Here is a 23544-nt window from a genome sequence, read left to right on the forward strand (position 1 = left end):
ATCTATGATCCAACGTCGTCCACATCGATAGTTTGTTATAATTAAATTTGTTTCCAACTAAAATAAAGTGCACGTTGTTTGGATTATCCTTTTACGTGGATGTGTGCGTTCTATCGGAGATCGTATTAGGGTTCTGAGTGACAGGAGTAATCGACGCAATGCGCAACGATCATACTAGACGCCAATTACGGTAAACGCGACATCTCGATAGCGTTTGAAACTGCACTGTGCATTCATTGATAATGACTCGTCTTATTAGACCAACATGGCGGGTCGCTGAAGGATTAACGCGAAAGAGCCTCGGCACTGTCTCGAGTAATCCTGTTCGATTTGATTTCACCTGCACCCTGAGATCTCACGAGGCACCGCTCGCAGTTCAGAATCCAGCTTCCATCCCGTGGCTTATGCCGTGACAAATGGCAAGGTTTCGAGATAACGGCAAGGAGATCCTGGATTCCTATCTCTCTGTCGATCGATCGGTTTCAATTCGACTTGCTACGTGAGACTCTCCGCTCGGCCTGACAAATGGAATACGAATACCGGCGCGTTTATGTGCGGTCCGGCATATTGAAAAAATTGATCTATAGCCGACCAGATCCACGCGTTCGTTTCGAAATGAATAGCTGCCATCAAGAAAAATACGATTCCGTGTTTCGTTTAGGCAACGGTATTGTACAGAGAAATTACACGTCTTCCTGGTCTCTGAATTTTTAAAATCAAAAGTGGTAAATAAATAAGTGGTCGAACTCTACCGTAACAAGCACAGATATAGCAAGATCACCAGTCTAACGAGCAAAAATCCATAATGACGTTAATTTAATCATTTTTATAACGAGCCTGCGACACAGGCATATTATCGAAACGTTGGGAAATTGAAGAATATCTAAATAAAAACATTCAAATATCAGTTTTGAGGTTCGCGAATAGACTAATAAGTTCGAATCCCGTTTGTTTTTAGAAATGTATTGTGATTTTACTGCTTTAAGAGTTATTCCGTGAAATAAGGGAGTAGTGCTGATTTAATTAGGACACAAACGTGCCGTGTCCGCTTTGTCTTAGAGGAAACTCCGGGTCTTCCTCCTCTGGGAAATCGAAGGGTCAATCACGTTCGACTAACACTCGGGTAATCGCCGCCGAACCCGCGGTGTGCTATCGTCGTGGAGATTTCGAGAAGTCTTCGAGCAGACACAGTCGATTTACGCTCGTTACGAGTAAAGGGCGACATTTCCAAGTGCAATCGAGACACGTACCGTACAGATTACAACGTCGAATATTCCAAGAAGGTGTTAACTTCGCTGAACATGTATTACAACCGTATCCGCTATCCGTGCTCGAAATAGCCACCCAATATCGAATTGTCTGAACCGTACGAAAATATCTCTAACGATTGAAAAATTAATACGCGTAAGAAAATAGAATTTCCTTGGCTAAGGTAACATTTTAAATTTTAATATCTATCTCCATTAGTACGTTCCAAGCGCTATCTATAATACGGTGGCAGAGGACACATCTCCGTGTCGTTTCGCGGATCATTTTCGAGCGACTTTCCACTCGTGCGAGCTAATTTTGCTAATTGTTTTCTAATGGACTACGAAGCCGACTTTTGTTGGAAATTTTATTGCGATGCAATTACTCAAACGCAACGAACAGCACGAATATGAAACTCAAGCCTGTTTAAAGAGTTCAGGAGTACATTTTGGACTTGGACTCTTTGCGTCGCGTTCCCTGACAACGAAGAATCTATCGCGATCTCTCGTAAAAAACACTCGCTCGTTCTTCGTCGTGTCTCGATATTTCCGACGGCAATATTTCCCGTCGAGAGAGATTTATTTTAGGCTTTTCCTGCTCGCGAGCATCGATGAAACCCGGGAAACGAAGCTCGCGTAAAAAGGTAAACACGCCGATGCTCGATGTTCGAATTCCGTCGAACGTACGATGACTTTCATATTCCTCCGCGATTATTATACGCCGATTTCCTCCGAGGTTGGGTGGTTGTCATTAATTATGTATCCTCGTGTCATCTGCTCGCGCAACGGTGAATACTTTCCGCGAAGAAGGGCCGGGTATTTGGGAAAACACGCGGACGAATCCCCGTAATTAATGTTGATTCGCGTGCGCTTTAGCGAACGATAATTTACGAGCTTCGATGAAAACGAGACGTTATCTTCGCGCGGCTTATTATCGTTCAAAGCATTACGGGTTTCAAGTTCACTACATAATTAACTCGATCGTCGCCATGATTAACGAACTGCTGGCTAGTTTGCGTCGCCGAGAATTTATAACATCATTTTTCCCCGGAATTTTCAACGCTCCGACGGGAACGCTGGAAAAGTTGCTTCACCCGGGCTGAGCGATTCCCCGATATTTCTCGCTAACGCGTGAATTAAGAAAGAACTGTCTACGCAAAATGCTTCGAATAACTGAAGACGAAAATATTTTGTTTCGCGAGTCATAGAAACGTTTCCAACCGTTACGATTGTGTTGTTAAAAATGTAACGATGCAATTTGTCGTGCACCTTGTAAGAAAATAAAATAGAAACGTTTATGTTTTCAATCATAGCACAATGGTCGAAGCGTTTATCTGGGTTGTCGGACCAAGAATGGCCGCGTCGTCTTTCTTGGCGGAAGATCGATCCCCACTTTTCCAACTCGGAGATTCCCACGAGGAAAAGTCCTTAAGACCGATGTCCTCGCAAACCTTTGCTGCGTCGTAGTTGCCAAACTCGCCCTCCCCGGTACCAAAATCGGCCTAATTTATGGCACCTTCTTTCCGAGTCTCATGATTCATCCTTTATAACTGCAGAATTATAAAAATACTGCATCCAACCAGCGAGAATTAAACAATACGACATCGGCAATTCCAATTCGCGATGCGTCTGATTTATTTAATCAACAAGTCAGTTCTCCACGCTCAGGTGTTTCTCCGATACACGTCTCTAGGAAACCTCGGAATAGACTCTGCACGGGAATTAAATGACGCGAGGAATGCAAGCAGATTCCGAATGGGAAGTCGCAGCTTAGAAATCAACAATCTAGTGCGTACGGAAACGCTTTCGCGAGAATCTCGGCAAGGAAACAACGGATACCAAACATGCTTCATGGCGAATGAAATAAATTCTGCAGCGGTGAAATAGCTCCGAGTTTTTCCTTGCCTGCTTCGAAATTCGGCTGTTCCCCGTAAAACCCAACTGGTCTTAGCCAGGTTCGCGAAAGTTTCAGAAGAATCTCACCGTTTACTGGTCGTAAAGCATTATCTCGAGAAGTTGTGAATTCAGTTATTCCACGTAGGAGCCTCTGTTCACACTTTCCTTCTTGAGACGTCAGCTTCTTAGGCATCGACAACGCTCGACTATTAGGCGAAACTTTCGTTCTATTTATTTATACACTGGTAAAATAATTCTTGTGGAAATTGTAAAAGTTATAATAGGTCGAGTTGTTCGTATTTCCACGGTCGAGAAGTGTATCGACAGGCTATTAAATTGGCGAGGAATTTAATCAAACGAGAGAAACGTCCTCTCGGCCGACCGCATTCAAATTTACAACCGATAGGAAGCACGAAATTCGACAAGATTCCTTATCGTACTCGAGCGGAGGAGAGATATAACGGAAAGGAGGGAAACGAACGGTAATAAGAATTCCGATTCCCACTCGTTTCATTTCGAGTTCAGCGAAGAGATCCGTCTTGAAATTGTGGATCCTGGCAGATCGTTTTTTCGATAACTCGGTGAAATGGGCTGGCAGAAAAAAGGCTACGAGAAAGGGAGGGAAGAGCGATGGAGAAAAGAAACGGATAAAGCCGGAAGATTCGACCAGAATCTTGGAAGGTCCGGACGGGTCGGTAATAGAGAAGAAAAAATGTAATTTGCAGGAGACATTTGGAACTTATGAGAAGACCGTGTCGAGGAAATTCAGCGCGACCGGCTAACAAAGAAGAGGCAAAGCGTATCCCTGTTTTTCGACCATCTTTTCCCCTGAATCCGTTGCTACGAGTGCAAAGTAATTTCGGATCTCGATTAATCAAGAGGCAAATTTCGACGGAGTTGCGTGCGCGAGCCATTAATTGCGCGGGTATTACGTTTACCTTGGAATCCCGGAATCGTTCCGGTTCGAAGGTGATGGAAGCTTGCACTGCAGTCGAAATCCTTCTCTCTATATTAGATCAAATTCTCAGCATCCTCGTCGCTAATTGAAAACGAAGAACGCGATCGAAGCTGCCGGAGAGAAGAGATTCCCCTGGCACGAGAACTCAGTGTCGGCCACCGATGGGTATTCGAATCTCTGCGCCGAAAGGATTCGAAACACTCGACACTCGATAGAAACGTTCTAGCGATCGAGTCTTTTAGACCTTCGATTCTTAGCCATTTATCGATCGTTGGTGTTTAGAGTTATTACGTCGAATAAGTCTAAAATGTTATCTTCAAATGACTTTAAATAATTTTTGCATTAGAAGTAATTACATCGGAAGCTAACTAGAATTTGATAGCAAATTTTGTTCAGTTCCAGTCGTGGTAGGTCTAGTGTTAAGCGTTCGTGAAACTATGTGGTAACAACGTAATGGCTGTCCGGCTCATTATTCGTGTGCAGCTGTTGAGGTACTTAATAGAAAATTCCCAAGTCGTTGGATTGGCCGTAATGGACCAACAGCTTGGCCAGCACGGTCCCCGGACCTGACACCATTAGACTTTTTTCTTTGGGTGGGAAACTAAAAGAAGAAGTATACCAACAGCAACCTACCACTTTGGAGGATATGATAAATTGTGCAATCAAAGCTCGTCCTGCTGCACCAGAGTCTTCTCGTTGATAGTTCGTTACGATTTCTACTGTACGTCCGCGAGAAGTTGACCAGCGAAAGGAGTACGGGTCTGATTGGTGCACAGAAAACGGGGATAAGAGGAGCAAATTCTGCTAGGCGACTTCTCGCGTATGCACAGTACATAGTGAACGCGAACTGACGCACACTCGGCGAAAATCGGTGCGTAATACAGAGGAAACGATGATTAATAACGGTATAGGAGTCGACCATTGTGCGGACTCGCGATCGTCGACAGCCCGGGTCCCCCATTTTCGCGTATCAACGGAGCAATAAAACACGTCGGCCCTTTCATACCCTGTACGCTCGCGGCGTCCTCCCTTCCAATCGTTCGGACGCGTTCTGTCGCGGGATCTCCATTCTGATTCGAAGCTGACCGGTCGATTAACTGGACGCACGGCCGCCGCCAAGGCGATAAAGTCACGCAGGAACATGATTTATTCCTCGATAGAGAACAGAGCCACGCATGGTATTGAACTCGCTGGATCATTGAATTATCTGGAATTATCGGAAAGTCTGTCTTGGTCGAGAAGACGGCTGAACCCGACCCGGATTCCGTAAGGTTTTTGTTTCAAACGCTCTGTGGTCTGAATAGGATGTCGCCTCGACGGATTTCGCGGAGAACAAAAATGTTTGCGGCGGTGGTCGTAGAGATTTTACTACTCTGTAGTTACATCGAAAAATATTCGCGTGGATGAAACGGTCTAACCGCGCCGCGAATATCGGAGCATCTGCGATGGTGTTATATGCAGTCGCGTGAAATCTGTTATTGTTTGGCTGTCGGACAAAAAAAGCTGTCAAAGCGTAGTAAACTCTGCAACCTTGCATTCGGATCTCAAATCCGCTGTCATGCTGCTGTTGCAAAAAATACCTGAGGAACACTCGCAGTTTCCAGTTCGTAAATGAGAGTGTGTATTTAATGGTGGTAGCATAGAAAATGTTTTCTAATTACTTTAAGAAGCAACTCTCGCCCAAAGTCTGTTTTACTCACTTAATCAGTACGGGCTACCGAACATTTTAATTCGTACCTAATTTCACCACCTTAAACAGTTCCGCGCTGGGCGAAATTGATTCTTGACCTTTTAAGAGCAAATTACTAGCGTTAGTAGGAGCGTCTGAATTGATGCTGAAGTGAATTTAACCTAATACACCAGTGTGCATCGCGGGCGTCCGAGCCTAACAGACCACTCGAACAATTCCGTATAACGAGCTGCTTTCCACGATATCCCTGGAAGATACACGCTGATAGGAAAAACAGAAACTTTCCTCCTCTTTCGCTTTCCGCCAGCCTTTCATATCGCGGCTCCGAATACAAAAGGCGACGTTAAACAAAAGCTCCACGCCGCCCGTCAGGACGCATTTAGACATCGAATAGAATCGAATCGAATAGAATATCATATATACTCGGTTGTACAAATATTGTATCAGGCATTCGGATGGGTCGTAAAAATATCTACAATAGCTAAAAATAAATCCTAATCTTTAAAACTACTTGGAAATATCGTGCTCCACATACTCTGAAACACTTCCCTGATTTTGATAAAACATCGAAGGCTTGCGGATTAAAGACTATGGGCTCCTGAACACCAATCATCAAATTTGAATAACTCGTGTCCGGCGATCCCCAGCAATATTAATTTATTGCAAAAGAGGGAATGATCAGGTCTTCGTAGCGTGACGTTTCGAGCGTGTTTCAGACAGTCGGAATCATCGCGAATAATATGGCGGGTCATCGTCGCGCGTTAATGGCGGTGCGATCGACTCGCGCGCGGAATATACGGTTACCGGGAGCGACGGGACGAAGTGTAGGGAATTGCGGATTAAATGAGCGTTGCGCTGGGAAAAATAAGCCGGCGGCCGGGTCGGCCGTAATAATTCGCCGCTCTCGCGGAGGAGTTCAATCGACGGCTGGTGGAACGTCAATTTCGACGTGCATTCGCCGGGGCGCTCGAGCGGCGCGCGGTTTTGAAATGTAAATTTGCCGTGGGTAACAAGTGCGCGCGGGCTCTGCGGCTCATAACGAGCCGACGAGGAATTAGGCCGTCGCAAACGGAACCGCGTAACCGCCGCGGTCAGAAAAACGCCCGCGATTCGTTACGTTTCTCCTTCGTCCGTGAGCACCCGCGAGTTTTCCTTTTTTTTTTTCTTTTTTTCTTTTTTTCCCACCGCGGCGAAGAAATTAGTCCCGGCCGGAGGCAATTTTCTAACTCCGACCGTCGTTTTGCAGTCGTAAAAATCCCGCGGCTCGAACATCGACTCGCGATCATCGCGGCGGGATCGTGCGATCTTAAGTGCGTTCGCCTGCATCGGGACGATCGCCATCGCGAAACTCACGCGATCGGGCTCGCGGGCCCTCCTTCTACGGGGAAGATAGCTATCGGATCGCGAGTGCGAGTATGTCACGGACTGCTCCGACGGACAGGCTGTTCGAACGTGGTCGATGAGCGACCTCGTTTCGCCTCCGTTTGAAATTTAAGTCGGTAATCCTATGCAGAATCGAAATTCGACCCACCGGGTAGGACACAACGATGACCGCGTGTCCGCGATGCATAAACTTTGATTGAATTTTAATCGAAATATGCGGGATCGTAGGGGCCGTTCGAATCGAACGCTCCTTTCTTGTAATGGGTCGCACGGATTAACGGGGGAAAAATTTCCTCCGGTCGTTCGTCCAATTTTCCTAACCGCTCAAACGTAGAAACGAATTGGCGAATCGATAATGGCATGCAACGCGGATATAATCATTCTACGTCTTTCCGAAGCTGTGACTATTTTATAAATAATATTTCGGTCAGGGAAAATTAGTAGTTTCGAACTAAAATGAAACTTTTCTTTTACCGGGAAATAGTACAAAGATCGTATCGTAAATCCTACCCTTTAAAATGCCCAAATGCTCACTGACACTGTTACGACCACCCACAGTCAAGATGGCGTCGGTCGAATATCGAAGTATGGCCGCCCGAATCGTCGCAAAGCCACCCCCGTCTTTAACCCGCTCGAAATGAAGGTGCTCGTACCACTTTGCCTAATCTCTGTATATTATAATCCATGCTTTCGCTACGGACGAAATAATTTCCACGAAACGTGCAACAGTCGTCCTATAATAGCCGAGGGGAAGGATCTTTTAATGATACGCGAAGCCAGCTCCCGAGTAGTGGTTCCTGCAGGTGTTGGCGGTTTCCTGTAACGTTGGCCGTGCTAGTAAGAATTTTACGAGCTCGTAAAGCCCGAATCCTTCGCGCGATGAATTTCATTAGGATACGCGTACCGGTGATCGCGCGGAAAATTCGTCCCCAAGAAGAATTCATTGGACGCGAACCTTATTAAAGCGAGGCTGTGTTTATACTCGTAGCATCGGTCACCGGTTAACTCGAGACTCCGAAACGAGGGCGGATAACGGTTAACGTTATTTGAGAAATTTACTTATTCCGTGATTCAACGGCGCCCTCAAAGCAGACCGCCGAGCGCAGGATTTAACTTAGCGAAACTGTTTCGAGCGGCGTTCCTCTTGCAACGTTTGGATTTCGGCTTCTCTATAGAGTTCGCTACGGATGCGATGAAAATTAAATTACTTCCTTTAGTGGAAACTCTTCCTCGGGGCCATCGGGAAAACATTCCCGTTTCGGAGATTTTGCGTGCCGGTAAAAAATATTTGTATGCGTTTGAAAATAATTAAAATTGGTTCGAGAAAGACGGGATCGAGAGATGAAAATCGCCCCCAATTTAATCAATTCCTTTTTATTCGTGGCAAACGCTAGTTTCATCTGTAATATTTTTTCACATCGTAGTCGAAAGTGCATCGAGAAAGATTCGAAAACGTTTGAAATAAAAGGTCGTTCATATTTTATTCGTTTCCGTGCGGACGCGTGTTTCGACAAATTCACTGACCCGTTATCAGCGCGCCGGGTGCGAAATAAAATGCGACTCTGAATGATACCGTCGATGAATCACTGATCTAATTGACTGTCTAGTTAGCGGTATCGTTTCGAAGCAAAATTAGTTGGTCGTCTCGTTTGTCTGCACGGGCATTGGTTTTACGACTTGGCTGCCAGCGTTTCGAGATCGCGTTCCGGTGATACATCGTTGGCGCCTCTTCTATTTTCGCGCTGAGAAAAACCTTGGCCGAGTAACGACGATGAAGCGTGTAACGTAACGAAGCTAGTTAGCTGAAGATTTTGAAACGAGAGACCTGTCGTTTCTTCCGTGGCCGCGCAAAAATTAACGGGAACGCCTTAACGGTAACCAGAAATGCTCGCTTTATTTATCCGCTTTATTGCTTCCGTTTCAATTTTCAACGTAACCAGAACCGTTTAAAAAATATTGCAGTAGTTAAGCAAATTCATATCCGCGAAAGATTCAAGCCATTTTTATCGCGTCTGACTTATGCTGGTCAAATCTACTTCGATGCAACTCATCTTCGTTTATTTAGGGACAAATTTTAATTCCTCTTACGTTCATTATTCCTTGTTCGAAGTTCAAGTGCTTCTGAGAAGAGTCCTCGTTAGTATTCTGCGTATTTGCCCCCAAACATCTCTCTAATAAATAATGTGAAGTTAAATCCCCTTAAATCGGCTTTATTATTGATAGAGCTTTTTCATTCAAGTGGTCTATTATGTATGAAAAGCTCGTCTGTGTACGCAGTACATTTACACCATTAGAACCAAATCTTGAACGATAAAGTTCTAGCATACCGAGGGAACACATTTTCAAAACTAAACGTTTGAGAAATCGATGTTCCTACTTTTCCAGATCAGAACATCCGGTCAATAGATTCTATTTTACTGGTATCCAGAATACACAATCTTAGAATTGTTCCAAGACGCGAATAAATTGTTGTAGATATCGGCATTATTATGGAAGCATACACTCCTAGTCGAGCGATGTTCAAGATATTCTCGGCGGTTTGGGAACTTGCGAAGCGTAAACCCCCCGTTAGCATGTATAATAACATAAGTCAGAACTTTCGGGGGATGATGTTAAAGTTATTGCACCAATATATACAGATTAGAGCGATCGGGATTTATTACGGCGTTGTATCGATATCTTTGCTCCGGACAACAATGAAATTCTGGATACCGTGATTTGAAAAGTTGAGCCAAAATCATTAAAAAACGAGCAATTTTAGTTCGACAAAAAGGTCTTATTTAATTACTTGCATACACGTAGTTGTAGTAAAGTAATACATCCCCCTAATGTCCTCGACATCAAAACAGCGTTAATCCCGGTTGACCAAGGGTTCGTATTCTCTCTTTTCGAATATTATTCCGCGAGGAATTGATATCGGTCGTTGGACGATGCAGCGACTATCGCTAATGGCGCGCGAGCACCCGCATATATGTTTCTTCCCCCTCCATCGAGCAACGCCGGGGGAAAAAGAAACGCCGGATTTGGGAAAAGGATATAAATACAGAATTTGTTCGGTACGCTTGACCCATCGATTGCTCGCTATGGGCTGGATTTTTTTTTATGCGTCAAAGAGTAGGCTCGTTCCGATGGACGAGAGAGCGTCGGCGTAATTAACGATTCGCGACAAAAATGTTTCCCGGAGAGCCATTGAACGTGTTGGGCCATTCGTTCCATGTAAAAACTGTTTCTCTCGTTTCGACGGGTCGTGCGACGAATTGAGAGATCCGTGGCTGACACACACCGGCTCCGACGCATAAAGAATTTCTCGGTAATTCAGGGCTGGGCTCCCACAATTTGTTCGGAAGAATCTCCGTTGGCATTTTTTTTTTTTTTTACCCTCCCTTGCTCGACACTGTCCCGATTCGAGTTCCACGCGAAAAGTAGGTCGACGGATTTTCGTCATTGAACGGAAGGTACTCGGGAGTTCTCGTTTCCTGCGTGCACCCACACACACACACACACACACACACACACACACACACACGGACCGTGCGACGTTCCTCGCGTGTGCTGATAAGATGTTTCCGGAATCGCGGGGAACAGGGACATCGAAGAAGTTTCGCGGCAGATTATCGCTTACATGAATTCCGCTCGTGCCTCGCTGCGAGTAACTTTGTTCACGTGTCGCGCGTCTTTAAACTCCCCCGGTTTACGAAGTGAGTGAAAATAGGCCGTTCACCAAACGATGCGGAAAGAAGATAAAGTTACGGGACTCTGGAAGCTAAAACAGATCCGCGGGGTATTTTTGTCGAGTAGACGGCCGGAAGAACGCGGAGCTTTTCCGCTTCCGTACGTGTTCGTATCTGCTTTAACCCTTTCGAGGCGGTGCAAGGTTATGAGAAACTGTTTAAATAATAGTGTTTCTCTTATGTTCTAAATTGCTTCCGTTCGCGATAAAGAACTGAGAAAGAAACACGCTTCGCGCCCTGCCTCATTTTTCAGGTTAATAAGTGCACTGCTGTTTAAGAGGCTCGAGAGAGTTGGAAAGACAATCGATATTCTTGCATTTTCTTAAAATTCAACGTTTCCAAACAGCAATATTTTATCAAATCTGTACGCGTAACAATAGTGCAATTCACACTGGGCCAAATAGTTAATGGACTAAACTGTGAAAGGGTTAAGCTAATGGTACGATAATATTTTAATTAGAAATCCCTGGATCTGCGATACACTATTTGTAATAACCAAAATATTCAGTTTCGCGTTCGAACGGAGCTCGCTTTAATTTAATTAAATAATCCGCTAAGTCGATTAATGGGATTTTTGGAGGCTTATTTAAATAAGGCTGTTAAATTTGCAGAGGAATCAGAATAGAGTGTAATTCCCGGCGAAAACGTTTCCACACGAAACAACGATCCCTGTTCTCGGCTCGATCGTGAGTTCTGACATTAAATTTTACTTAAAGTTCCAAAGTAGGGTAATGCGTTTGCGGAGCAGTAGCTCAATAAGAAGGTAAAAATGGGGGAAGTAATTTCGTTTCCAACGAAATTTCCGAAAGAAAGTCTCCCGAGCCGAGTATGCGAAATTTTCCAGGGAACTTCGGCGAGCCTACAAGCGCAATCTCCGGGAAGTGTCGGCCGTTATGGCAGTTTCGTGGCGTCTATGTACTCCCGTATCTTTTACTGAGAGCGCACACCCGTTGACCTCGCGTGCCGGAAATAAATATATCTCCCGTGGATCATTGATTTTTGTAAAATTCGTTCGGAGAAAAAAGTTTGACACGGTTCGGCAAGCATGCGAAGAACAATCAAATAATGGTACCTGTATCAAATAAAAAATGATCAAACATTGCTCACAATTATTGACAGAATTTTCATAGTAATTGCAAGCACATGTGCTTCAAAATGTACGTCAATGGTTTCTATAAAAGTCAACCATTGCTTTTAGAAATGCTTTTACGTACGATACAAATATCAACATTCATTTACAAAATAGCGTTTGACTGTGTACATTTCATTTATACGTTTCGAAATTATTAAGTTTACGCTCTATGCACTTTCCACTTCATCGACTATTTTTTTCAAACAATCGTACACTATTACCGATACACGCATCACGATATTTTCCGTGCATAATTGCACTTTAACAATTGCTCTGGACCTATGAGGTTATTAAAATTTTTGGTACTGCAAAATTTGACCCCGTTTCTATATTGATAATTGAACGAAACTCGATGGGCGATAATAGTTCGATAACGCACCGAATCGCGGAAAGCTTCACGGTGGAATGCACAATGAGTTTGTGTATCGTTGTTCCGCGAACGCGATTTCAAAGCGACGCAGAAAAATCTCGATGTTTCGTTCTTTCTTCTTCATTCCATAGCGAGCAACCATCTAACGGTATTCTTTGATTGTATGCTCGAAGAATTTCGTGGCTCTCTGTGAAGACCGGGAACAAATTCCACGGCGTACGAGCCTCTTACGGGAAAAGAAATCCTACAGGAACGATTGGTCGTTCTCATACGCGAAGACGAACGAGGAATTCCTTCGATGGTTGGACGGGATGTAAAGGAAACCACTGTATCGCACGATGGCGAAAGAATGGAATAACTTTCGCTTTGCGTCGCTTTTATTTGATCTCGATCGCTTTCCATGCAACGTGCGAACGCCAGCTTTTATTCGCGAAGATTTCATACCCGAGACCGTTCTCCCGCCTCGACGACGCGACATCGATTCCATCTTTTTTTAAATCACAAATTAACTGTCGCGATTTTTAATCGCGTGGTCAATTCGCGGATTTTTATTCGCATTTATCAAAGGTCGCGACGCGATTAAACTAATCACTGAACTTAAGTAGCAGACATTATTACAGTAGGTACACTGAAATAGTCGCTTGCGAAGGCGGAAGCGTCGCGTGCCTCGGTGTCCAACTTTCCTGCCATTTTTCTCAAAACCACTATTTCCGAGACGGTATAATTAAAAACTCCAACACTAATGGACCAATTTTTGTGAAATATAAACGTATCTTTGTCGTCGTTTTCGATTTTACTTTTGTATTTACAGGATAAATTCCCTCTGATATTAACTATAATAATAAAAATAATACTAACGTTCACGGTGCTCGCGAAACGCCATTTCCAACGGAACAATGAAACGTACGGTTACGGAGAAATAGCTTCTCCCGTCATGTAGTTACGATTGCTTCAATTTCTTTGGTGGGCCGCTGGCTGACTTTCTGGGTTAATTCGCGAATCTGGGCCACCGTAATGGCGTGATTATTTATCTTCTAATCTTACTTTCTGACTCCACGGGTCGGAGCTCTGAATAAATAACGTTAAGCAGGTTTTCCCCTTTCTTAAATAGTGGTGGAAACTACGCTGGAATAAGTCCTGACTGCTTTAGTAGTTTAAGCAGCGTTGGACTCGCGGACTGAAAATTTTCGTCGAAATAATTTCCACGAGTCGCCTCTTAAAAAAAAGGGATTACAATTTTATTGCAACTACGAGGCTGTATAATTATGCACTCTCGAATAGAAATTTTTTAGAATTTTAAGCCACCACGATTCGAAGAAGGATCGTTTCTTTTGTTTTATGATTAAATTGTGTTCTTTTTTTGTTCCTCGGGTATCGAATGTGGACACAACTAACTTCCAATATCGTCGTATAAATGACCGTTGGAAAATACCGGCGATGATCGGCTTACTTTCACGGCGTTTCGCGATGTTGAACCAACGTCGCGCGGAATTAATTCTTTGTCCGATTGAAATAGTTCGATTAAATCGTACGTGTCGAGCGTGCCGGGCTGCGGATCTCTTTGGCCATCGAGAATTTTTTCCAGCAGATGAAGCTAGAAATAGATACGCGGAGAAATCGCGAAGAAGGAACGAAACGGCTGAGCGACGATGGAACGAGGGGGAAAGTTTCTCTTTTCGATACGGCGGATTTTGTTTTCGTTGGAGAACCGGTCCCTTTAATTACAGAGGCAGCGTCGAAAGACGAGTCGGACGAGGAGCAAAAGTTCTCCAATTCTAAAGTCGCGAGAACCAGCCGTGGGGTTCATCAGCTCGAGATTAATAGTCCCCTCTGTTTGTTTTACTTCTCCCTTCCCTTACAACTGATAAACTTTTTCCGTGATTAATCGTGGCCCGGCCCACGTACTTGGAACCCTCGCGGTATCATCGTTCTATCTCGATCGCGGGACACTGCTGCCGCTTGTCGAAAATTTTTCGTGGGACAGATAACGAGTTCTCGATTGCTACAGTCTGAACGTTTAATTGGACCGTTTCGACTCGTTGAAGGGTAGTCGAGGTTTCGAAGTTCAGCGCGAGTTGATTGTTCCATTTGACTCCGCCACCTCAACAACCGAACCACTCAAGGGGCAAAATGCTTTATATGCTCGCGCACTACCTACGTTTAAACGAAGAAAATACGAAATGCTATTCCAACACGGTCTAGAAATACGGTGCTATTTATAAAAACAATTGGTACGATCAGGGAAAAATCGTCAATATTCGTGGAAACAATAACATTATCGTATTGTGATTGTCATTCTTTCATACGAAACTAGAGATTGTTCTCTCCCCTAACGAAACATCGTTTGCTTCGTATTTTTCCGCATGAAATAAAATGTATGCATAAATGGCACAATATAGGCGCACTTGCGCTGTATTAAACGCGAATAGAATATGCGGGTGAAACAATATTTTCCATGCTTTTATTGCGACGTTTGCATTGAAAACGAACCGACGTTTTCCAAGGCCCGATTTCCTAACAAACTTTGCTCCTCGCCGGAGTCCTTTCATCGCGGCTGAAAAGAAACGATCGAGTATGCATTCTGTTCACCGCCATAACGACGAGTTAAAAAATTACGCGAGCTTTAGTATTTCGCTGTATCCCGTGAAACGAGGCTTCGCAGGCTCGTTTCTTTTCGACGAGCGAGTTTTCGCTTATCAATCATGGCTCACGCGATGAGAATCGGTCATCCGACGGCTTCATCAGCCCGTTGGCGCGAACGGTACGTAAGCACGCTTAGGCGTGTTTCGATCAACGAATTAGATAACGCATCCTCCTTATTTCCTTCGCCATTTCGCCGTTGAACGAGCCCTTTTCCCCCGAGGAAACATTTACGGAAATAAAAACGTGGCGGGAATAGGAGGCGAGCAAATAAGCGTAGCAATTTTCGCGGGAAATTAGCATCCTGCACGCTCGAAACGATATTCGACTGTTTCACCGTGAGACTCGCGAGAATAATACGGTGTAATGTAAATTTTTTAACAAGTTTTCACCGTTGCCAATGAAAATTCACTTTGCACGAAACGTCGGAGCTTATCCAACTTTCTTAACGAACAACCCTCGCAGTAACGCAAATTCTCAACGTTCGCGCATGCTCGTACACCCCATTAGCATGTACAAATTTAATTAGCCCGCGAGAAGCGATGAAAAGATGGCCCACCAGGGAAGTTTCGTTATACATATCTCCTCGTCTTCCGCGTTCATTACGCCCGTACAAGGAGGTCTTAATGAACGATTCCGAACGGTTGGTTCTCGCGATGTCTTCGCGGAGCTTATCGCGGACGAGCTTATCTCGTACTCATTTTTTAATTTCGTCCCAGATTGCCGCGACATCGATCAATAAATAGAGAAAGAAACGTATTAGGTTGTGTAACGAATTAAAATTAATGAGCTATCAATCCGCGTAGCTTCGAGGTATGCGGCTTAAAATGACTTTAAATGGAATCGTAAATGCGAACCATTCTGTTCATTGCGCGACTCGCCTTGAAGGCTGCCGCAGGAATTTATACTGCACTCCTAGTAATGAACGGTATTTAGCTTGGTGAGAAGATCACACCCGTGCATACCCCAAGCAAGACCGCACTAGAGACCAGTATAGTAATTCGCAGCATATTCCTACAGTCGGCAGAGAAAACGTTTTATAACCCATATGGATGTAGTTGCATATCTCTCAAATGTGCACAGAGAAATTTAGAAGAATAGTTAAAATTCCAAGAATGAGAACAAATAGTAGATTGTCAAGGCAGAAGGTAAAATTAAATATAAGCTATAGAATTGAATCGACGACCCTTGTGCGTTTGAGTTTCTGAAACCTGAAATCTGCAACGACACATCCGATTGGGAAAATGTTTTTATCAACTCGTCCTGGAGCATGAAACTCTTTGGAGGGATATCTACTGCAGCGAATGTTGTAGTTCACTGTTCGCGGAGAAGAAACTCGGTAACCATGGCGCGAACACGTTGTCAATGCGCGGAAACCGCACAAAAACTCTACGGATCTTCGTTCAGGGGGTGGACAAGAGATTAAGGTAATCCCACCTAACCGATGACGGTCGTTCCAAAGGTTTCAACAGATTAATCGGTAGATCGATCGACACTTGCGACTCGTGTCACAAAAAAAAAAACATTTGGCAGCCACTCGCATTCACGCTCGCAGGATATGTAGCTTTTGTGCTTTAATCTGAAACGGATAGGTTGAAAAACGACACGAGAAACGACGTCAGTCCTCTGCGAACAGCAAAACAACCATACACGGACGATTATTTGCAAAAACCGTGCAGCTTTGACGTTGCTTCGATATTATAAGCTTTCCAAGTAATAAACTTTAATATGTACGATGTTTATGTAATCGTGAAAGGTAAAATGATCGAATGGTTCACGTTTCTTTACAAATATCTTTTTTACTGGTATATTAATAAATACGAGACTGCCCTGATATTTCGATAAACGTAAAAAACACTTCCGATCGATGAGGTTCAACGAACGCAATACGTTTCGTACGTAACTGTCCGTTAAAAAATGAATAAACAATTTAATATTACTATCCCATTAAAATATTTGCAAACAGAATTCCAGCCAGGTACCATTTGTTATTCCGCTCTTATTTATCATCTTCACTGCGAACACGTTCGCAACAATTCCCACGCGAGGGTGTCGCGCCAACGATCAGTCCGCGATATATATTCCGATGCACGTGTGTTTATAATCGCCTTTTCTACGACCATAATGTATCTCTGCCATATTTTTGTACCGGATGAATTGTGTTGCCATTGCGTTCGCTGATACTTTCATGTACAGTATCTTCCTTTTCAACGATTCAAATTGCTATAAAAGATTCTCTAACACTTCCAGCTCAAGTATTTATTTTCATTTAAAGCCGTACCTTACAATTTTATCAAGCAGGGTTGTACTACCAGGCAGAGATATTTACCGCGAACCGCCGTGTAATTACGGAGTTTCTAAATCAAATAACCCGCGGATCGCGTTAATAATGTACCCGTGTAAATGTTCCGCGCAATGTCGAACGCTCTTTACAGGGTCGTGTAAAGGAGAGAGAAATTGAACGTCGGTTTCTCCTCGCTCGAATAAGCATTAACGTACGAGTTTCGGTGTTTTCGGCGAACACGCGGCGCAGGGATTGAATACGTAGGCCCCAAAATGCCCGAAGCTGTTCGCTTGCCTAGGGCAGAATTCGTTTTCATTCGAAACGTTGGATCCGCGAGCGTGAACGCGGGCACGCGCGAGCAGTCGGAGATTAACCGTGGAACACGAGAATATCCTTTGAATGAAAAAGTATCTCGATCGTGTTTTCGTTTTACACCGACGTAACGTTTTAGCGGGCGCAGCCCTCAAACTTTCCTGCGCGTTTCGACACGGTGGCCGTTTTTAATTCAGCCAAGTTTTCCGCTCCCGGTCGGGGCGCAAATACAGGAGTACAAATGCATGCTCCATTTAAATTATTCAGGGAATAAAACGAGCATTAATCCGCGGCCGGCGGAGCCGCGAGGCTTGCTCGCGCTTAAGACGAAGGGAAAACGGAAGGAGGGACGCTCGTTTAACCTGAAATCGGCTTAATGTCTTTACACCGGCCCACCCTCGTCGCCCACCTACCCCTACCGGCTCGTCCATCGCATTCGTTATCGCCCCAACTTCCATCCTCTCGTTTCGCATATTTTGCACGCGTACAATTTAAACTCTCCCGGCGACGATCCAGCAGGGATCCCCTGTTCATCTCCGCGACGAGTTGATTACAGAAACTTTCGCGACGACGTTCGTATCAGTATGTAAATAGCGCCGGTGGCTATCACCGCGAAACCGTATGACTGAGATCATTACCATGAGCGTCGTTCCTTCCATCCACGCCCGACCGCGCCCTTATAATCTACACAAACACGCGCGACTATCAGCTCGCATGCATTTTGCATGCTCGGTGCAGTGCATTTCAGCTTACCGGGCGACTGCTCCGTTCGTGATCCCGCCGCGAGGCTGAAAAATATGAGAAAAAGTAACGAGATAACTACCTTCGTTGCACAAAGAATCGAGTGAACGTTTATGCGTTGATATCGGTTTCGAAAGAATAGGGAAAATATTCGACAAAGAACGTTATGACTAGTCAGCGTTGCGAAGATGTCGATAAAATCCCAGGCTACATTTTAAAGAATATAACGGATGCTCCGGCGACCAACGGTACAAACGACAATATGGCGATACTACGTGAAAAACTGACGCGAAAATATACAATAACATTTTATCATACGTGGCTTTGTTCTCCTGAAAAACGACTTTGAAAATTTGTCAGGTACGCGCGCGTTGGGCAAGTTGAATTCTCGTTGTACGTTACTTTCATTTGTGTTTAAATTAATTCTATACACAAAAAGCAGGATGATCACTTCCAAAACAATTCAATTTATTAATTTACTTTTTAGTACGTTATAAATTTTTAATTATTTTTTAAAATTCAAACTTCAAATACATTCGTTAAATGGTCAGTTAGATAAGAGAAGTTAAAGGCGTTAGTGTAGTTAAGTTTACTTGCGTTTAAATATACGGTGTTTGTTGCTATTAAAGAATTCATCCCCTTTGAGTTGCAATTTTCGTAATAAGAATCCCTCGACCGACGTGGATGCACGGTTCGCTTGCAGGGAAATAACAGACACGGGGAAGAAATAATTTATTCCATCGTTCTTGTTGAACGACGAACGTTCGAGCTGCATGCAGAAACGGTGTGCAACGTAAAACGTCTAATTTTGCGCGGATCTTATATCTTCCGATATAAATCAAGTCGTAGCGAGCACACATGTTTTCATGCGATATAACGGCGTAGTAACTGTTGTTGGCACGACTGAAAAATGTCCTCCCGCGATTATGAAACAGCTTTCGACTATATAGGTCAGGAAGTAAAAGAACCTCGAACGCAATATCGTCACTCTTGACCTCGTCTTATTTTGGTACATAACGCCTTAAAGTTTCTGACACCTGTTGCTGAGTTCTCTGTATAATAATAATATTTATGCAGGATGTTTATCTACTGGCGGGTAAACATTCTAGGGGTTGATTGCACGAACAAAGATCTGGCAGAAAGCCGTCACGAAATTGTGTTTAAGATTTTCTGCTCGTTTGAACAATTGCTGATAGTGGCCGAACAAATTTATACAATTTTCGTTTCTACAGAAAATGGGGGAAACGTTTGCTCGAGATGTTTGACGTGAAATTTAATTCTTTCTGAGAATCTGTTTTAGTCTACGCTCGAACGAAATGTACGTGAAATGAAAATGTCCGGCGCTGCGAACGCTGGGAATTGTTTCGTGGAATCGTCCAGACGGCATTGAGAAGTCTCGGTTTGAGTGTTTGCTCGACAGCGGCGAGAATAACCGCAGGATTGCGCATATGCGCGACAAATAGAATACAATGACCAGATATAATGGCACGCCGCGTTCGGAAGTTCGCGCGAATCGCAAGCGTGAACCGTTGCGGGAGCGTTCGAACGGTAAGTGTGGGTAAACGCGGAAATAAATTGGGGAACGGGAACACGCTAGTTTCGCGGGAAATACCGTGATGATGCAAACACCGATAAGCCAGCGATATTTTGTTACCTTTTTTTTTCTTTTTTCTATTTTTTCTCCCGCCGCAGCGATATTTTTTGTCCGTCGAGCTATTGAATATTGCCACCGACGCCTTTTGTGTGCACGGGAAACTGCGAATTCGGGGATACGACCGTTTGTTAGAGACGGGCAGCGAGCAAAAAAAAAAAAAATCCGATTAGACGTTTCGAAGGCTGGGAAAAATGTCGTGTCGGTGTCGTTGCTTTAATTCGCGATTTATCATCGCCATCCTCGTCCGTTCCGCTCGCGAAAAAAAGAAGAGATTTGAATTACAACGCATTTTCGCCGACAGGAGCAATTATTTCTACTAAAAATTTCACGCTCGATGTTTTTCCGTCAGATTAATAGGAAAAGCGAATCATTTGAGGTAAATTGGAGAAAGTAAATAATTGATGTCGCGATCAAAAATTGAACGAGCGAGGCAGAATAGTGTTGAAATTGATATTGTCGAACGGGCTGATATTATGGACGTTTTATTTCCTATTATAGAGATTATTTATATTTTACATATATAATCTGATCGATAGATAACTTTCTCTGTGTTCTAAATGTTCCTTGTTCGCCGATACAACTTTTGGAACGATCAAGCAATGAACGCGAGGAGTTCTAAAGCACCGATTTCAGGATCGCCTCGAATACACCCTAGTGACTTTGATAGCTTCAATATATCATCGTATCTGCTCCTGTTCATCGACGTTTTCAGAGTCAGTGACAGATATTCTCGACGCCTGTCAATATTCAATTCAAGAAGCGTTTGTCCCTTCGTGCTGTACTAATAATGTCCTTGCTGTTCCACGGAAACCCTTGATCATCGCTTAATGAAAGCAGTGTGTACATCGACACACCCTGCGGGGGTGTCACAGAGGTTTCAGATCTAAAGAATCAATTTATTCGTTGACAAACGCTGAACGATCATAAATTTAAATTAAAGAAATCGCGAGTTACCCGAGAGGATAGGTACTGTAATTTGAAAATTGAGAAAAGTCACCCCCGTTCGAAGGTGTACGAAAGAAACGTTTGTTCGTGTAATGGTTTCGTAGTTAACGAAGAAAAGAGGAAGGAAACAAAATATTGAGAGGCCAAAGAAGATTGCAGCCCGCGAAGTGAAAACTCAGTGCAAAAGCAATGGTTGAAACGTGCTTGACGCGGGTGATAAATCGACGCTGAATTTCGATAGACGCGTACGTACCTGCGAACTCCGTTCGTGGAGATTTTTTCGAATCGAAATTTATTGGATCTTTGCAGATTTGTTGACTGCGCGTTCGTGTGGGTTTGGCAATGCTCGTACAAATTTGTTGGCGTTAACTCGACGAGCGTGTACACGGTGTTCGCGTTACGCCCGTCGAATCAACCGTAACAAGCCGCCACATCTACCGTCGCAATGAATTTTCTGGCTTTACGGGTTCTATAAATCTTAGACACCCGGCGACGCGTTTGTATTTACAAACCATACTGGCAGGGAAATTACTATTGTTGAAGGCGTCGAGGCCCTTCGTGCACAGGGAGGGTTGGCAAAAAAAATGGAATAGATTTCTGTACCTTCTTTGGGGGTGTATCTCTACTTGTAGGGGCGTTTGTATAATGAAACATTCGATAGGATGTGTTGGTGGTAAGTTTAAGCGTGTCTCTTCGCCACGTGTTTACAGGAAGAATCGATCGTGGACTCTATGTAAATAGTATCAGAAAACTCGTGCAATTTCTGCGGCCCTACGGCCTAACCCATTGCGGCACGCTATCAGACGCCCTGTTAAATATTTAAAGGGACCCGAGGGTAAAGGAGTATCGATTATTCCCATTGGTTCGACGACACCCCAAACGAATTTGTAATTTGATTTTAGATTTCACATACCGTATTTCTGAATATTTGCCTCCGTATTCGCACCAAGAATTATATTATTTTCAAGATTCTTATAACACTACAATCTCCATATCGAACCAGGAATTTGCCGAAAGTAATTTTGCACATCTTCCAAATTGTTGTGTTAAAACACTTACGTTCCGTAGAGTTATTTTATTCTGCGCATGACCGTGATTTTTATTGTTTTCTCTATGAACTCCAACACCGCGTTATTAAAAATCTGTCGCGCAATTTTCCCGGCGAATTTTCGAGATAGCCACTCCGGGCAACAAAGCCTCGCATGACAGTATTTTATTCCAAATTTTCAATTTACTCTCGCACGGAAAATCACTACCCCTTTCGGTTTTACTACGGACGAGGATTTGTTGTCCATGGGAATTTTCCGCGATCCATTTTTCCGTTCTTCTTTCCCTTGTCGAAAACACTTGACGATAGCGAGCTACTTATAGAGAAAGCTTGGAGCTGAACAGAGAGGGTTTAAGGGTCACAGGCCCTTCTACTTAAACCCATATCGATTACAGGGGACTTGAACTCGCGCACGAGGATGAGACGCGAAATCGCAGAGGAAGCGTATCGCGAGCCAAGAAACTTGTTATAGTTTTGTAGTCGATGGTATTTCACCGGTAGAGACTTATACGTGTTTTCATACGTTTCTGCCCTCCTACGATCTTCTGAGATCGACAGGTTTTCAAAGTTGAATGTTCCACGACTCACAAATTGCAACTAATAAATTAAAAATGTAAGACAACTTGTTAAACGTCGAGTAGAAAAACGAGGGACGCATTTTTATTGTATTTCTTTCTGTTTGTTGCAGACAAGTACAATGAACGTCTGAAATAACGACGCTACAAATTAATTGTCACCATGAGAACGCTCCTGATCCTGGCGAGCATTTTCCTGGAAATACATCTTCATTTCACTGGTAAGTATTGTCGTTTATCATGTTTTTCATTAGCGTAAGAAACAAGATACTCAGAATTACCTCGGAAGAAACATCGGGGAGATCTACGAGCAGAAATCTATTACGTGAAGGATTTTTTTAACAAAGGGAATGCCTTGGTGGAATTCGTTAAATAAATCAGGGACGGTTGTACGTTATATAGACTGCGTGATACATCTAAACGAAGCGTTAGTGTCAGTTAGGCGGGAACAGTGCTTTAAGGGAGCCGATCTACTCTATGTAACAACGTCTCGCAGTAATCACGGTCGACTGAAGTGGGAAGTTCGAATGTGTGCTTTCACGACGGAAAGCTCTTCCGCGTTCGCGTATCAGCAAGTCATTTTCGTGCTGACACAGAAAACACTTTATTCACTGTGCCAGTTGATGGCTGACAAGTAATATCCGGTTATCGTGTTCTTGAAGACCGCACAAACTTTTGGCTCGTTAGCACCGACAGAAACTTTCCGACGGCCATAAACCATTCGTTTCTCGGCCGGAGTCGTTACCCTGGCCAGGAATTTATTCGTCGAATCGTTTTATCGATTCTGCTCGCGAAAAGTCCTCGGTCACGGTTCCCCGTCGATCGATCACAGACGACTGGCAAATTTTTAATCCTCTCCTTGGACCCCCGAAACGGTGATCTACATACGCGCAAAGCACCTTGGAGACTCCGATTCTAATTGAAACTTTAATTAAACT

General features: G+C 43.9%; 1 protein-coding gene across 1 annotated transcript in view; it reads left to right on the top strand.

Annotated features, from left to right (window-relative positions):
- LOC122396828 (igLON family member 5-like) overlaps window positions 1-23544 on the top strand; it is a 67886-nt gene that overhangs the window by 22770 nt on the left and 21572 nt on the right. Inside the window, exon 2 of the mRNA XM_043395529.1 lies at window positions 22720-22827. Coding sequence (XP_043251464.1) covers window positions 22770-22827 — 58 coding nt within the window. The 5' untranslated portion in view covers window positions 22720-22769. The remainder of the gene's footprint in view (window positions 1-22719; window positions 22828-23544) is intronic.

This window comes from Colletes gigas, unplaced genomic scaffold (genome assembly GCF_013123115.1).
Source record: "Colletes gigas isolate AHSC1104 unplaced genomic scaffold, ASM1312311v1 Colletes_gigas_Sc00008, whole genome shotgun sequence".
Lineage (NCBI taxonomy): Eukaryota > Metazoa > Arthropoda > Insecta > Hymenoptera > Colletidae > Colletes > Colletes gigas.